General features: G+C 62.4%; 1 protein-coding gene across 1 annotated transcript; it reads left to right on the forward strand.

The window, feature by feature from the left end:
- Nucleotides 1-134: 134 nt before the first annotated feature.
- LOC131573961 (spliceosome RNA helicase DDX39B) lies at nt 135-17,279 on the forward strand (the record flags this gene model as incomplete). The annotated part of the gene is made up of 9 exons (XM_058828311.1): nt 135-201; nt 5,114-5,328; nt 7,312-7,439; nt 8,894-8,986; nt 10,396-10,577; nt 11,961-12,081; nt 14,717-14,848; nt 16,142-16,251; nt 17,249-17,279. Coding segments are annotated over exons 2-9 (1,008 nt in total), but the record flags the coding sequence as incomplete, so codon positions are not given.
- Between the last annotated feature and the right edge of the window lie 291 nt (nt 17,280-17,570).

The following is a 17,570-nucleotide window of genomic DNA, read 5'->3' on the forward strand; positions in this document are numbered from 1 at the left end:
GAACCGGAGGAACCCCGGAGGAACCCCGGGAGAGCCCCGGAGGAGCCCCGGGAGCGGCGGCGGGGGCCTCGCGCGCGTTCAGGCGATCGCCGAGGGCAGCCCCGCGGGCGGGGGCGGGGGCTTGGCGCGCGCGCGGCCCGGACCGGAAGTGACGCTCAAGTCCCCGCCCTCTCTCGGTCGCGGCGGTCGCAGCTGTTCGGGGTGAGTTGGGCCCGGGGCCCGGAGCCGCATCCGCCGCCATCGCCGCCCCCGCCGCCCATCGGCCGCTCCCGCCGCCTTCCCCCGCCCGCCCCGAGCCCCCCGCGCCCCCTCCCGCGCCCCTTCCGGGGCCGCCGCCGCCGCTCCCGGGGGGCCGCGCCCGGGGCCGCCGCCGTTGTGCGCTCCAAGATGGCGGCGCCGGGGGGGAGCTGGCGGCGGGGATTTGGCGGGAGCGGCGGGGATGGGGGTGGGGGGGGGTGAACCGGGGAGGGGGTCCCGGGGCGCTCGGGGCTGACCCCACCCCCGATCCCGGTTCCTCCGGGGGTCCGCGGTCACCGGGAGCCACCGGGAGCCACCGGGAGCGGGGCCTGGGCGCGTTCACGCGGGGTTCGGAGCTGCCGGTGCTCTTCGTGTTCACGGTTCCCCCGGTGTTCCCGGTGCTCCCGGTGCTCCCGGTGTGTTCCCGGTGTTCTCGGTGTTCCCTCCCGGTGTTCCCGGGGGTTCAGTGGTCCCTGTGAGTGGTCAGTGGCCATTGGGAGTGGTCGCTGGTCCCATTGAATGACCAGTGGTCATTGGGAGTGGTCACTGGTCCCATTGAGTGGTCACTGGTCCTATTGAATGGTCAGTGGCCCCATTGAATGGTCAGTGGCCCCATTGAGTGGTCAGTGGTCCCATGGCTGGTCGCTGGTCCCATGGAATGGTCAGTGGTCATTGGGAGTGGTCAGTGGTCCCTGTGAGTGGTCACTGGTCCCATTGAGTGGTCACTGGTCTCATTGAATGGTCAGTGGTCATTGTGAGTGGTCAGTGGTCCCATGGAATGGTCACTGGTCCCATTGAGTGGTCAGTGGTCCCATGGGTGGTCACTGGTCCCTGTTAATGGTCACTGGTCCCATTGAATGGTCAGTGGTCCCATTGAGTGGTCACTGGTCCCATTGAATGGTCACTGGTCCCTGTTAATGGTCAGTGGCCCCATTGAATGGTCAGTGGTCATTGGGAGTGGCCAGTGGTCCCATGGAATTGTTGCTGGTTCCATGGAATGGTCAGTGGTCATTGGGAGTGGTCACTGGTCCTATTGAATGGTCACTGGTCCCTGTTAATGGTCAGTGGTCCCATTGAATGGTCAGTGGTCATTGGGAGTGGTCAGTGGTCCCATGGAATGGTCACTGGTCCCTGTTAATGGTCAGTGGTCCCTGTTAATGGTCAGTGGTCCCATTGAATGGTCAGTGGTCATTGGGAGTGGCCAGTGGTCATTGGGAGTGGTCAGTGGTCCCTGTGAGTGGTCAGTGGTCATTGGGAGTGGTCGCTGGTCCCACTGAATGGTCACTGGTCCCATGGAATGGTCAGTGGTCCCATGGAATGGTCAGTGGTCCCATGGGTGGTCACTGGTCCCTGTTAATGGTCACTGGTCCCATTGAATGGTCAGTGGTGCCATTGAGTGGTCAGTGATCCCATGGGTGGTCACTGGTCCCATTGAGTGGTCAGTGGTCCCATTGAGTGGTTACTGGTCCCATTGAGTGGTCACTGGTCCCATTGAGTGGTCAGTGGTCCCATGGAATTGTTGCTGGTCCCATGGAATGGTCAGTGGTCATTGGGAGTGGTCAGTGGTCCCGTTGAATGGTCAGTGGTCACTGTTAACAGTCAGTGGTCCCATTGAATGGTCAGTGGTCATTGGGAGTAGTCAGTGGTCCCATGGAATGGTCAGTGGTCATTGGGAGTGGTCAGTGGTCCCTGTTAATGGTCAGTGGTCATTGGGAGTGGTCACTGGTCCCATGGAATGGTCACTGGTCCCATTGAATGGTCACTGGTCCCATTGAGTGGTCAGTGGCCCCATGGAATGGTCAGTGGTCATTGGGAGTGGTTACTGGTCCCTGTGAGTGGTCAGTGGTCCCATTGAGTGGTCAGTGGTCCCATTGAGTGGTCAGTGGTCCCATGGAATTGTTGCTGGTCCCATTGAGTGGTCAGTGGTCATTCTGAGTGGTCAGTGGTCCCATTGAGTGGTCAGTGGTCATTGTGAGAGGTCAGTGGTCATTGTGAGTGGTCACTGGTCCCACAAGTGGTCACTGGTCCCATTGAATGGTCAGTGGTCCCATGGAATGATCAGTGGTCCCACAAGTGGTCACTGGTCCCACTGAATGGTCACTGGTCCCATTGAATGGTCACTGGTCCCTGTGAGTGGTCAGTGGTCCCATTGAGTGGTCACTGGTCCCATGGAATGGTCACTGGGTGAGTGGTCACTGGTCCCATTGAGTGGTCAGTGGTCCCTGTGAGTGGTCAGTGGTCCCATGGAATTGTTGCTGGTCCCATTGAATGGTCAGTGGTCATTGGGAGTGGTCAGTGGTCCCTGTTAATGGTCAGTGGTCCCATTGAATGGTCACTGGTCCCTGTTAATGGTCAGTGGTCCCTGTTAATGGTCAGTGGTCATTGGGAGTGGTCAGTGGTCTCATTGAATGGTCAGTGGTCATTGGGAGTGGTCAGTGGTCTCATTGAATGGTCAGTGGTCATTGGGAGTGGTCAGTGGTCTCATTGAATGGTCAGTGGTCATTGGGAGCAGTCAGTGGTCCCATTGAATGGTCAGTGGTCATTGGGAGTGGTCAGTGGTCCCATTGAATGGTCAGTGGTCATTGGGAGTGGTCAGTGGTCCCACGGGTCGTCACTGGGTCCACGGGTGGTCAGTGGTCATTGTGAATGGTCAGTGGCCCCATTGAGTGGTCAGTGGTCCCATGGAGTGGTCAGTGGCCCCATGGAGTGGTCAGTGGCCCCATGGAATGGTCACTGGTCTCATGGAGTGGTCAGTGGCCCCATTGAGTGGTCATTGGTCCCATTGAGTGGTCAGTGGCCCCATTGAGTGGTCAGTGGTCCCATTGAGTGGTCAGTGGTCCCATTGAGTGGTCACTGGTCCCATTGAGTGGTCAGTGGCCCCATTGAGTGGTCAGTGGTCCCATGGAGTGGTCAGTGGCCCATTGAATGGTCAGTGGCCCCATAGAGTGGTCACTGGTCCCATCAGTGGTCAGTGGTCAGTGTCCAGCTGCCCCATGGGTGGTCAGTGGTCCCACAGGAGGTCAGTGGTCCCATGGCTGGTCACTGGTCCCATTGAATGGTCAGTGGTCCCATGGCTGGTCACTGGTCCCATTGAATGGTCACTGGTCCCATTGAATGGTCACTGGTCCCATGGGTGATCAGTGGTCAGTGGCCAGTGTCCATCACCCCATGGGTGATCAGTGGTCAGTGGCCAGTGTCCAGCTGTCCCGTGGGTGGTCACTGGCCCCATGGGTGGTCACTGGTCCCATTGAATGGTCACTAGCCCCATGGGTGGTCACTGGTCCCATCACTGGTCACTGGCCCCATGAGTGGTCACTGGCCCCATGGGTGGTCACTGGTCCCATTGAATGGTCACTGGTCCCATCACTGGTCACTGGCCCCATGGTGACCCCTGGCCAGTGTCCATCACCCCATCACTGGTCACTGGCCCCATGAGTGGTCAGTTGCCCCATGGGTGGTCGCTGGTCCCATCACTGGTCACTGGCCCCATGGGTGGTCAGTTGCCCCATGGGTGGTCACTGGCCCCACAGGAGGTCACTGGTCCCATTGAATGGTCACTGGTCCCATTGAATGGTCACTGGTCCCATCACTGGTCACTGGCCCCATGTTGACCCCTGGCCAGTGTCCATCACCCCATGGGTGGTCACTGGCCAGTGTCCATCACCCCATCACTGGTCACTGGCCCCATGGGTGGTCACTGGTCCCATTGAATGGTCACTGGCCCCACGCTGACCCCTGGCCAGTGTCCATCACCCCATGGGTGGTCACTGGCCAGTGTCCATCACCCCATCACTGGTCACTGGCCCCATGGGTGGTCACTGGTCCCATTGAATGGTCACTGGCCCCACGCTGACCCCTGGCCAGTGTCCATCACCCCATGGGTGGTCACTGGCCAGTGTCCATCACCCCATGGGTGGTCACTGGCCAGTGTCCATCACCCCATGGGTGGTCACTGGCCCCATCACTGGTCACTGGTCCCATCACTGGCCCCACGGTGACCCCTGGCCAGTGTCCATCACCCCATCACTGGTCACTGGCCCCACGGTGACCCCTGGCCAGTGTCCATCACCCCATGGGTGGTCACTGGCCCCATGGTGACCCCTGGCCAGTGTCCATCACCCCATCACTGGTCAGTGGCCCCATCACTGGTCACTGGCCCCACAGGAGGTCACTGGCCCTCGGTGACCCCTGGCCAGTGTCCCCCCTCCCCATCACTGGTCGCTGGCCCCACGCTGACCCCTGGCCAGTGTCCCCCCTCCCCACAGGTGGTCACTGGCCCCACGCTGACCCCTGGCCAGTGTCCCCCCTCCCCACAGGTGGTCACTGGCCCCGTGGTGACCCCTGGCCAGTGTCCATCACCCCATGGGTGGTCAGTTGCCCCAGAGGAGGTCACTGGCCCCACGCTGACCCCTGGCCAGTGTCCCCCCTCCCCATGAGTGGTCACTGGCCCCATGGTGACCCCTGGCCAGTGTCCATCACCCCACAGGTGGTCAGTGGCCCCACGCTGCCCCCTGGCCAGTGTCCCCCCTCCCCACAGGTGGTCACTGGCCCCTCGGTGACCCCTGGCCAGTGTCCCCCCTCCCCACAGGTGGTCACTGGCCCCACGCTGACCCCTGGCCAGTGTCCCCCCTCCCCACAGGTGGTCACTGGCCCCACGCTGACCCCTGGCCAGTGTCCCCCCTCCCCACTGACCCCTGGCCAGTGTCCCCCCTCCCCACAGGTGGTCACTGGCCCCACGCTGACCCCTGGCCAGTGTCCCCCCTCCCCACAGGTGGTCACTGGCCCCACGCTGACCCCTGGCCAGTGTCCCCCCTCCCCACTGACCCCTGGCCAGTGTCCCCCCTCCCCACTGACCCCCCCCCGTGCCCCCCCCCAGCAGCATGGCGGAGAACGACGTGGACAACGAGCTGCTGGACTACGAGGATGACGAGGTGGAGAACGCGGCCGGGGCCGACGGGGCCGAGGCGCCGCCCAAGAAGGACGTGAAGGGCTCCTACGTGTCCATCCACAGCTCGGGGTTCCGGGATTTCCTGCTCAAACCCGAGCTGCTGCGCGCCATCGTCGACTGCGGCTTCGAGCACCCCTCAGAAGGTGATTTGGGGGGGATTGGGGGGGTCCTGGGGGGGATTTGGGGGGTCCTGGGGGGTCCTGGGGGGGTTTGGGGGGGTCTGGAACCATCCTGGGGGGGATTTGTGGGTCTGGGGTCCGGCTCAAACCCGAGCTGCTGCGCGCCATCGTCGACTGCGGCTTCGAGCACCCCTTGGAAGGTGATTTGGGGGGGATTTGGGGGTCCTGGAACCCTCCTGAGGGGTCCTGGGGGGTCCTGGAACCATCCTGAGGGGTCCTGAGGGGTCTGGGGTCCGGCTCAAACCCGAGCTGCTGCGCGCCATCGTCGACTGCGGCTTCGAGCACCCCTCAGAAGGTGATTGGGGGGGTCCTGGGGGGGATTGGGGGGGTCCTGGGGGGATTTGGGGGGTCCTGAGGGGTCCTGGAGGTCCTGGAACCATCCTGGGGGGGATTTGTGGGTCTGGGGTCCAGCTCAAACCCGAGCTGCTGCGCGCCATCGTCGACTGCGGCTTCGAGCACCCATCAGAAGGTGATTGGGGGGGATTTGGGGGGTCCTGGGGGGGTTTGGGGAGTCCTGGGGGGATTTGGGGGGTCCTGGAACCATCCTGGGGGGATTTGGGGGGTCCTGAGGGGGATTTGTGGGTCTGGGGTCCTGCTCAAACCCGAGCTGCTGCGCGCCATCGTCGACTGTGGCTTCGAGCACCCATCAGAAGGTGACTGGGGGGATTTGGGGGGGATTTGGGGGGTCCTGGGGGGGTCCTGGGACCCTCCTGGGGGTCTCTGGAGGGGTCCCTGTGGTGCCCCTGTGGTTTCTGAGGCTCAGTGTCCAGTGCTGACCCCTGTGTGACCCCTGAGTGACCTCTGTGACCTCTGAGTGACCCCATGACCCCTGAGTGACCCCTGTGTGACCCCTGTGACCCCTGAATGACCCCGTGACCCCTCTCTGACCCCCCAGTCCAGCACGAGTGCATCCCCCAGGCCATCCTGGGCATGGACGTGCTGTGCCAGGCCAGGGCTCTGACCCCTGACCCTGTGACCTCTGTGTGACCCTGTGACCTCTGTGTGACCCCTGAATGACCTCGTGACCCCTGTTTGACCCCCAGTCCAGCACGAGTGCATCCCCCAGGCCATCCTGGGCATGGACGTGCTGTGCCAGGAACGGGCACTGACCCCTGACCCCTGAGTGACCCCATGACCTCTGTGTGACCCCTGTGACCCCTGAATGACCCCGTGACCCCTCTCTGACCCCCCAGTCCAGCACGAGTGCATCCCCCAGGCCATCCTGGGCATGGACGTGCTGTGCCAGGCCAGGGCTCTGACCCCGTGACCTCTGTGTGACCCTGTGACCTCTGTGTGACCCCTGAATGACCCCATGACCTCTGTGTGACCCCGTGACCCCTCTCTGACCCCCCAGTCCAGCACGAGTGCATCCCCCAGGCCATCCTGGGCATGGACGTGCTGTGCCAGGCCAGGGCTCTGACCCCTGAGTGACCCCATGACCCCTGAATGACCCCTGAATGACCCCGTGACCCCTGTTTGACCCCCCAGTCCAGCACGAGTGCATCCCCCAGGCCATCCTGGGCATGGACGTGCTGTGCCAGGAACGGGCAGTGACCCCTGACCCCATGACCTTTCTGTGACCCTGTGACCTCTGTGTGACCCCTGAATGACCCCGTGACCCCTGTTTGACCCCCTCAGTCCAGCACGAGTGCATCCCCCAGGCCATCCTGGGCATGGACGTGCTGTGCCAGGCCAGGGCACTGACCTCTGACCCCATGACCTTTCTGTGACCCTGTGACCTCTGAGTGACCCCTGAATGACCCCTGAATGACCCCGTGACCCCTGTTTGACCCCTCAGTCCAGCACGAGTGCATCCCCCAGGCCATCCTGGGCATGGACGTGCTGTGCCAGGCCAGGGCTCTGACCCCTGACCCCGTGACCTCTGTGTGACCCCATGACCTCTGAATGACCCCTGAATGACCCCGTGACCCCTCTCTGACCCCTCAGTCCAGCACGAGTGCATCCCCCAGGCCATCCTGGGCATGGACGTGCTGTGCCAGGCCAAGTCCGGCATGGGCAAGACGGCCGTGTTCGTGCTGGCCACGCTGCAGCAGCTGGAGCCGGTCACTGGACAGGTCTGGGGGGCTCTGGGGGGCTTTGGGGGGGTCCTGGGGGGCTTTGGGGGGGCTCAGAGGGGTCTGGGGGGGTCTCTGGGGTCTCAGGGGCGAGTTCATGAGGGTCTCAGGGGGGGTTCTGAGGGGTTTTAGGGGGGTTTCAGGGTTTATTGGGGAGTTTTGGGGGGCTTTGGGGGGGTCTGGGGGGGCTCAGGAGGGTCTGGGGGGGGGTCTGGGGGTCTGGGGGGTCTCAGGGGGTTCCTGGGGGGGCTCAGGGGTTTCCTGGGGGGTCTCAGGGGGTTCCTGGGGGGTCTGGGGGCTCTCAGGGGGTTCCTGGGGGGTCTCTGGGGGTTCCTGGGGGGGCTCAGGAGGGTCTGGGGGGGTCTCTGGGGGTCTGGGGGCTCTCAGGGGGTTCCTGGGGGGTCTGGGGGGTCTCAGGGGGTTCCTGGGGGGTCTCAGGGGGTTTTTGGGGGGTCTCAGGGGGGGTTTTGGGGTTCTGAACCCCCCAATTCTCTCAGGTGTCGGTGCTGGTGATGTGCCACACGCGGGAACTCAGGGGGGCTATGGGGGGGTTTGGGGTCTCAGGGGGCTCAGGGTGCTCTCAGGGGGTTCCTGGGTGGTCTCAGGGGGGTCTCAGGGGGTTTTTGAGGGGTCTCAGGGTGGTCTCAGGGGGGGTTTTGGGGTTCTGACCCCCCTGAACCCCCCCAGGTGTCGGTGCTGGTGATGTGCCACACGCGGGAACTCAGGGGGGCTATGGGGGGTTTGGGGTCTCAGGGGGCTCAGGGGAGCTCAGGGGTTCCTGGGTGGTCTCAGGGGGTCTCAGGGGGTTTTTGGGGGGTCTCAGGGGGTTTTTGGGGGGGTTTTGGGGTTCTGACCCCCCCCAATTCTCTCAGGTGTCGGTGCTGGTGATGTGCCACACGCGGGGAACTATGGGGGGCTATGGGGTCTCAGGGGTCTCAGGGGAGCTCAGGGGTTCCTGGGTGGTCTCAGGGGGTTCCTGGGGGGTCTCAGGGGGTTTTTGGGGGGTCTCAGGGGGGTCTCAGGGGGAGTTTTGGGGGGGTCTCACGGCTCTGAACCCCCCAGGTGTCGGTGCTGGTGATGTGCCACACGCGGGAACTGTGGGGGGCTATGGGGGGGTTTGGGGTCTCAGGTGGTCTCAGGGGTTCCTGGGGGGGTCTCAGGGGTTTCAGGGGATTCCTGGGGGGTCTCAGGGGGTCTCAGGGGGTTTTTGGGGGGGTCTCAGGGGGGGTTTTGGGGTTCTGACCCCCCCTGAACCCCCCCAGGTGTCGGTGTTGGTGATGTGCCACACGCGGGAACTCAGGGGGGCTATGGGGGGGGTTTGGGGTCTCAGGGGGCTCAGGGTGCTCTCAGGGGTTCCTGGGGGGTCTCAGGGGGAGTTTTGTGGGGGTCTCAGGGGGTTTTTGGGGGGTCTCAGGGGGGGTTTTGGGGTTCTGACCCCCCCTGAATCCCCCCAGGTGTCGGTGCTGGTGATGTGCCACACGCGAGAACTCGCCTTCCAGATCAGCAAAGAGTACGAGCGCTTCTCCAAGTACATGCCCAGCGTCAAGGTGGGCTGGGGGGATTTGGGGGGGGATTTGGGGGGCTCTGGGGGGGGATTTGGGGGGGCTCTGGGGGTGGGGGGTGGGGGGAATTTGGGTGGCTCTGGGGGGGATTTGGGGGGATTTGGGGGCTCTGGGGGGGGATTTGGGGCGATTTGGGGGGGATTTGGGGGGGGTTTGGGGGAGGTCTGGGGGGGATTTGGGGGGGATTTGGGGGCTCTTGGGGGGGATTTGGGGGTCTCTCCATCCCTCACATGGATTTTTTGGGCTCCCTGTGATGTTTTTTGGGCTCCCTGTGATGTTTTTGGGGCTCCCTGTGATGTTTTTGGGGGTTCCATCCCTTACATGGATTTTTTTGGGGGTCCCTGTGATGTTTTTTGGGGTCCCTGTGATGTTTTTGGGGGTCTCTCCATCAATCACACACAGATTTTGGGCTCCCTGTGATGTTTTTTGGGTTTTTTCTCGTCACACACAGGGTTTTTTTGGGCTCCCTGTGATGTTTTTGGGCTGCGTGTGATGTTTTTCGGGGTCCCTGTGATGTTTTTTCGGGGTCCCATCCCTCACAGGGCTTTTTTGGGGTCCCCTTTTCAGGTGGCAGTGTTTTTTGGGGGTCTCTCCATCAATCACACAGATTTTGGAGTCCCTGTGATGTTTTTTGGGGTCCCCTGTGATGTGTTTTGGGTTCCCATCCCTCACACACAGATTTTGGGGTCCCCCCCATGCAGGTGGCAGTGTTTTTTGGGGTCCCCATGATGTTTTTTGGGGTCCCTGTGATGTTTTTCGGGGTCCCTGTGATGTTTTTCGGGGTCCCATCCCTCACACACAGATTTTGGGGTCCCCTTTTCAGGTGGCAGTGTTTTTTGGGGATCTCTCCATCAATGACACGCAGATTTTGGGCTCCCTGTGATGTTTTTTTGGGTTTTTCCCCTCACACACAGGGGGTTTTTTTGGGGTCCCTGTGATGTTTTTTCGGGGTCCCCGTGATGTTTTTTGGGGTCCCTGTGATGTTTTTTGGGGTCCCCTGTGATGTTTTTCGGGGGTCCCCGTGATGTTTTTTGGGGTCCCTGTGATGTTTTTTGGGGTCCCTGTGATGTTTTTTGGGTTCCCTGTGATGTTTTTTTGTGTTTTTCCCCCTCACACACAGGGGTTTTTTTGGGGTCCCCGTGATGTTTTTTGGGCTCCCATCCCTCACAGGGTATTTTTGGGGTCCCCTTTTCAGGTAGCAGTGTTTTTTGGGGGTCTCTCCATCAATCACACACAGATTTTTGGGGTTTTTCCCCTCACACACAGGGGTTTTTTGGGGTCCCTGTGATGTTTTTTGGGTTTTCCCCTCACACACAGGGGTTTTTTTGGGCTCCCCATGATGTTTTTTCAGGGTCCCATCCCTCACACACAGATTTTGGGGTCCCCCCATGCAGGTGGCAGTGTTTTTTGGGGGTCTCTCCATCAAGAAGGACGAGGAGGTGCTGAAGAAGAACTGTCCCCACATCGTGGTGGGGACCCCGGGCCGGATCCTGGCGCTGGCCCGGAACAAAAGCCTCAACCTCAAACACATCAAACATTTCATCCTGGACGAGTGCGACAAGATGCTGGAGCAGCTCGGTGGGGAGGGGTCCTGGGGGGGGTCCTGGGGGGTCCTGGGGGGTCCTGGGGGGTCACAGGGTCTGGGGAGGGGTCCTGGGGGTCCTGGGGGTCCTGGGTCAAACACATCAAACATTTCATCCTGGACGAGTGCGACAAGATGCTGGAGCAGCTCGGTGGGGAGGGGTCCCTGGGGGTCCTGGGGGGGTCCTGGGGGGTCCTGGGGGGGTCCTGGGGGGTCCTGGGGCGGTCTGGGGAGGGGTCCTGGGGGGGTCCTGGGTCAAACACATCAAACATGTTCATCCTGGACGAGTGCGACAAGATGCTGGAGCAGCTCGGTGGGGAGGGGGTCCCTGGGGGTCCTGGGGGGGTCCTGGGGGGTCCTGGGGGGTCCTGGGGGGGTCACAGGGGTCTGGGGAGGGGTCCTGGGGGTCCTGGGGGGTCCTGGGTCAAACACATCAAACATTTCATCCTGGACAAGTGCGACAAGATGCTGGAGCAGCTCGGTGGGGAGGGGTCCCTCGGGGGTTCTGGGGGGGTCCCTGGGGGGTCCTGGGGGTTCTGGGGGGTCCTGGGGGGTCCTGGGGGGTCCTGGGGGGTCCTGGGGGGGTCCTGGGGGGTCCTTGGGGGGTCCTGGGGGGGCCCCAGATCCCCGTTGATGCTCCCCAGACGTCCCCAGCCCCCCATTTCTGACCCATTTCTCCCCCCAGACCCCCATTTCTGACCCCCCAGCCCCCCCCCATTTCCCCATTCCTGCCCCATTTCTGCCCCATTTCCCCATTTCTGCCCCATTCCTGCCCCATTTCTGACCCCATTTCCCCATTTCTGCCCCATTCCTCCCCCATTTTCTGCCCCCATTTCTGCCCCATTTCCCCCATTCCTGCCCCATTTCTTCCCCATTTCCCCATTCCTGCCCCATTCCTGCCCCATTCCTGACCCCTCTCCCCCCATTTCCCCCAGACCCCCATTCCTGCCCCACTCCTGACCCCTCTCCCCCCGTTTCCCCATTCCCTGCCCCACTCCTGCCCCATTCCTGACCCTCTCCCCCCATTTCCCCCCCAGACCCCCATTACTGCCCCATTCCTGCCCCATTCCTGCCCCATTTCCCCATTCCTGCCCCATTCCTGCCCCATTCCTGCCCCCATTTCCCCCATTCCTGCCCCACTCCTGACCCTTTTTCCCCCATTTCTGCCCCCATTTCCCCATTTCTGCCCCATTTCCCCATTCCTGCCCCATTCCTGCCCATTTCTGCCCCATTCCTGACCCCTCTCCCCCCGTTTCCCCCCAGACCCCCCATTCCTGCCCCATTCCTGACCCTCTCCCCCCATTCCTGTCCCATTTCTGCCCCATTTCTGCCCCATTCCTGACCCCTTTCCCCCCCGTTTCCCCAGCCTGCCCGCTGGGGTGTCCGTCGGGACGTGCAGGAGATTTTCCGGATGACGCCGCACGAGAAGCAGGTGATGATGTTCAGCGCCACCCTGAGCAAGGAGATCCGCCCGGTGTGCCGCAAGTTCATGCAGGATGTAATTAATTTAATTAATTAACTAATTAATGGAGCCCCTGCCCCACCCCCACCCTCCCCCACCCTGCCCCACCCCCAGCCTGCCCCACCCTGCCCCACCCCCACCCTGAGCAAGGAGATCCGCCCGGTGTGCCGCAAGTTCATGCAGGATGTAATTAATTCATTCATTAATTACTTAATTAATTAATGCAGCCCCTCCCCCACCCTGCCCTGCCCCCACCCCCACCCACCCCCACCCTGCCCCACCCCCACCCTGAGCAAGGAGATCCGCCCGGTGTGCCGCAAGTTCATGCAGGATGTAATTAATTCATTCATTAATTACTTAATTAATTAATGCAGCCCCCTCCCCCACCCTGCCCTGACCCTCCCCCACCCACCCCCACCCTGCCCCACCCCCCACCCTGAGCAAGGAGATCCGCCCGGTGTGCCGCAAGTTCATGCAGGATGTAATTAATTTAATTAATTAATTAATGCAGCCCCTCCCCCACCCTGCCCCACCCGTCCCTGCCCCACCCCCACCCTGCCCCACCCTGCCCCTCCCCCCACCCTGAGCAAGGAGATCCGCCCGGTGTGCCGCAAGTTCATGCAGGATGTAATTAATTCATTCATTAATTACTTAATTAATTAATGCAGCCCCTCCCCCACTCTCTGCCCTGACCCTCCCCCACCCGCCCCATCCTGCCCCACCCTGCCCCTCCCCCACCCTGAGCAAGGAGATCCGCCCGGTGTGCCGCAAGTTCATGCAGGATGTAATTAATTTAATTAATTAATTCATTAATTAATGCAGCCCCTCCCCCACCCTGCCCTGACCCTCCCCCACCCTGCCCCACCCTGCCCCACCCTGCCCCACCCCCACCCTGAGCAAGGAGATCCGCCCCGTGTGCCGCAAGTTCATGCAGGATGTAATTAATTAATTCATTAATTACTTAATTAATTAATGCAGCCCCTCCCCCACTCTCTGCCCTGACCCTCCCCCACCCACCCCCACCCTGCCCCTCCCCCACCCTGAGCAAGGAGATCCGCCCGGTGTGCCGCAAGTTCATGCAGGATGTAATTAATTCATTCATTAATTACTTAATTAATGAATGCAGCCCCTCCCCCACCCCCCTGCCCCTCCCCCACCCTGCCCTGACCCTGCCCCACCCTGCCCCTCCCCCACCCTGAGCAAGGAGATCCGCCCGGTGTGCCGCAAGTTCATGCAGGATGTAATTAATTTAATTAACTAATTAATTAATGGAGCCGCTCCCCCCACCCCCACCCTGCCCCTCCCCCACCCACCCCCACCCTGCCCTGCCCCTCCCCCACCCACCCCTGATCCGCCCGGTGTGCCGCAAGTTCATGCAGAATGTAATTAATTAATTCATTAATTACTTAATTAATGAATGCAGCCCCTCCCCCCACCCTGCCCCACCCTGCCCCACCCTGCCCCTCCCCCACCCTGAGCAAGGAGATCCGCCCGGTGTGCCGCAAGTTCATGCAGGATGTAATTAATTTAATTAATTCATTAATTAATGGAGCCCCTCCCCCACCCCCTGCCCCTCCCCCACCCCCTGCCCCCCCCACCCTGCCCCTGCCCCTCCCCCCACCTTCCCCCACCCGCCCCTGCCCCTCCCCCGCCCCTCCCCCACCCTCCCCCGCCCCTCCCCCCAGCCCATGGAGATTTTCATGGATGACGAGACGAAGCTGACGCTGCACGGGCTGTTCTGGGGGGTCCCCAGATGGGTTCAGGGGGTCCCCAGGAGGGTTCAGGGGGGTTCAGGGGATTCAGGGGGGTTCAGGGGGGTTCAGGGGGTCCCCAGGAGGGATCAGGGGGTCCCCAGGGGGGTCTCAGCCCCTGCTCTCCCCCCCCCAGCCCATGGAGATTTTCGTGGATGACGAGACGAAGCTGACGCTGCACGGGCTGTTCTGGGGGGGCTCAGGGGGGTTCAGGGGGTCCCCAGGAGGGTTCAGGGGGTTCAGGGGGTCCCCAGGGGGGTTCAGGGGGTCCCCAGGAGGGATCAGGGGGTTCAGGGGGTCCCCAGGTGGGGTCAGGGGGTCCCCAGGGGGGTTCAGCCCCTGCTCTCCCCCCCCAGCCCATGGAGATTTTCGTGGATGACGAGACGAAGCTGACGCTGCACGGGCTGTTCTGGGGGGCTCAGGGGGGCTCAGGGGGTTCTGGGGGTCCCCAGGGGGGTTCAGGGGGTCCCCAGGGGGGTTCAGGGGGTCCCCAGGGGGTCTCAGGGGATTCAGGGGGGTCTCCAGGGGGTCTCAGCCCCTGTTCCCCCCCCCCAGCCCATGGAGATCTTCGTGGATGACGAGACGAAGCTGACGCTGCACAGGCTGTTCTGGGGGGGCTCAGGGGGCTCAGGGGGTCCCCAGGGGGGTTCAGGGGGTCCCCAGGGGGTTCAGGGGGTCCCCAGGAGGGTTCAGGGGGGTTCAGGGGGGTCTCCAGGGGGGTCTCAGCCCCTGCTCCCCCCCCAGCCCATGGAGATTTTCGTGGATGACGAGACGAAGCTGACGCTGCACGGGCTGTTCTGGGGGGCTCAGGGGGCTCAGGGGGGTTCAGGGGGTCCCCCAGGGGGGTTCAGGGGGGTTCAGGGGGTCCCCAGGGGATTCAGGGGGGTCTCCAGGGGGTCTCAGCCCCTGCTCCCCCCCAGCCCATGGAGATTTTCGTGGATGACGAGACGAAGCTGACGCTGCACGGGCTGCAGCAATATTACGTCAAACTCAAGGACAACGAGAAGAACAGGAAACTCTTCGACCTGCTGGACGTGCTGGAGTTCAACCAGGTCTGGGGGGACCCCAAAATACCCGGGGGGAACCCCAAAATCCTGCAGGGAAAGCCCAAAATCACCGGGGGGACCCCAAAAATCCTGCAGGGAAACCCAAAATCCCCAGGGGGACCCCAAAATCACCGGGGGGGACCCCAAAATCCTGCAGGGAAACCCAAAATCCCCAGGGGAACCCCAAAATCCCTGGAGGAATCCTAAATCCCAGGAGGGAATCCCAAAATCCTGCAGGGAATCCCAAATCCCAGGGGGGAACCCCAAATTCTGCAGGGAAACCCCAAAATCCTGCAGGGAAACCCCAAAATCCTGCAGGAAAACCCCAAAATCACCGGGGGGACCCCAAAATCCTGCAGGGGAACCCCAAAATCCCTGGGGGGAACCCCAGGCGGGCACAGAGAGGGGCCAGGATGGGGGGTCCTGGTCCTGGGGGGGATTTGGGGTTCCCAGGGTGGTTTTGGGGTGCCCAGGGTGGTTTTTGGGGTTCCTAGGGGAGGTTTGGGGTGTCCAGGGAGGGATTTGGGGTTCCCAGGGTGGTTTTGGGGTTCCCAGGGTGGTTTTGGGGTGTCCAGGGTGGTTTTTGGGGTGCCCAGGGTGATTTTTGGGGTTCCCAGGAGGGATTTGGGGTTCCCAGGGTGGTTTTGGGGTTCCTAGGGGAGGTTTGGGGTGTCCAGAGAGGGTTTTGGGGTGCCCAGGGTGGTTTTGGGGTGTCCAGAGAGGGTTTTGGGGTTCCCAGGAGGGTTTTGGGATTCCCAGGGTGGTTTTGGGGGTGTCCAGGGGGCAGTTTTGGGGTGTCTAGGGAGGGATTTAGGATTCCCAGGGTGGTTTTGGGGTGCCCAGGGAGGGATTTGGGGTGTCCAGGGAGGGTTTTGGGGTTCCCAGGGTGGTTTTTGGGGTTCCCAGGGTGGTTTTGGGGTTCCCAGGGGTGGTTTTGGGGTGTCCAGGGAGGGATTTGGGGTTCCCAGGAGGGTTTTGGGGTTCCCAGGGTGGTTTTGGGGTTCCCAGGGTGGTTTTTGGGGTTCCCAGGGGTGGTTTTTGGGGTTCTCAGGGTGGTTTTTGGGGTTCCCAGGGTGGTTTTGGGGTTCCCAAGAGGGTTTTGGGGTTCCCAGGGTGGTTTTTGGGGTTCCCAGGTTGGTTTTGGGGTGCCCAGGGAGGGATTTGAGGTGCCCAGGGAAGGATTTGGGATTCCCAGGAGGGATTTGGGGTTCCCAGGGTGATTTTTGGGGTTCCCAGGGTGGTTTTGGGGTGTCCAGGGAGGGTTTTGGGGCGCTCTGACCCCGTTTTGGGCCCCCCCAGGTTGTGATTTTTGTCAAGTCCGTGCAGCGCTGCATCGCCCTGGCCCAGCTGCTGGTGGAGCAAAACTTCCCGGCCATCGCCATCCACCGCGGGATGCCCCAGGAGGAGAGGTGGGACCCCAAAAACACCCCTGAGACCCCCAAAAACACCTCTGGGACCCCCAAAAACACCCCAAAACCACCCCTGAATCCCCCAAAACACCCCAAAACACCCCCAAAAACACCCCCAAAACACCCCCTGAGCCCCCCGGCCATCACCATCCACCGCGGGATGCCGCAGGAGGAGAGGTGGGGACCCCAAAAACACCTCTGGGACCCCCAAAAACACCTCTGGGACCCCCAAAACACCCCAAAACACCCCCAAAAACACCCCCTGAGCCCCCCGGCCATCGCCATCCACCGCGGGATGCCGCAGGAGGAGAGGTGGGGACCCCAAAACCACCCCCAAAAAACACCCCAAAAACACCTCTGGGACCCCCAAAAACACCCCAAAATACCCCTAAAACACCCCCTGAGACCCCAAAACACCCCCCAGAGCCCCCCAAAAACACCCCAGAGACCCCTAAAGCTCTCCTGAGACCCCCAAAACCTTCCAGAGCCCCCCTGAGACCCCAAAAAACACCCCAAAAAACACCTCTGGGACCCTCCAAAACACCCCCAGAGCCCCCCAAAAACCCCCAGACCCCCCCAAAAGCCCCCCAGAACTCCCCCAGACCCCCAAAAACCCCCCCGTGCCCCCCCAGGCTGTCCTTCCCCCCGGTACCAGCAGTTCAAGGACCCCAAACCCCCCCAGACCCCCCCCAAAACACCCCCAGAGCCCCCCAAAAACCCCCCTGAGCCCCCCCAAACCCCCTGTGCCCCCCCAAACACCCCCCAGACCCCCCAAAAACCCCCCCTGCCCCCCAGGCTGTCCCCGGTACCAGCAGTTCAAGGACCCCCAAACACCCCCAGAGCCCCCCAAAAACCCCCCCAGACCCCCCAAAACCCCCCCAAAACCCCAAAACAGCCCCCCAAAACACCCCCAGAGCCCCCCAGAGCCCCCCCAAAACTCCCCCAGAGCCCCCCAAAAACCCCCCAGAGCCCCCCAAAACCCCCCCGTGCCCCCCAGGCTGTCCCGGTACCAGCAGTTCAAGGACCCCAAAACCCCCCCCAAAAACCCCCCCAGACCCCCCAAAACACCCCCAAACCCCCCCAAAAACCCCCCAGACCCCCCCAGGAGCCCCCAAAACCCCCCAAAACCCCCCCCAGAGCCCCCCAAAAACCCCCCAAACCCCCCCAAACCCCCCCAGACCCCCCCAAAAACCCCCCCCGTGCCCCCCAGGCTGTCCCGGTACCAGCAGTTCAAGGACCCCAAAACCCCCCCTGAGACCCCCAAAAACCCCCCAAAAACCCCCCAAAACCCCCCCAGACCCCCCAAAACCCCCCTGAGC

The sequence above is a fragment of the Poecile atricapillus genome (genome assembly GCF_030490865.1).
Source record: "Poecile atricapillus isolate bPoeAtr1 chromosome 26 unlocalized genomic scaffold, bPoeAtr1.hap1 SUPER_26_unloc_1, whole genome shotgun sequence".
Lineage (NCBI taxonomy): Eukaryota > Metazoa > Chordata > Aves > Passeriformes > Paridae > Poecile > Poecile atricapillus.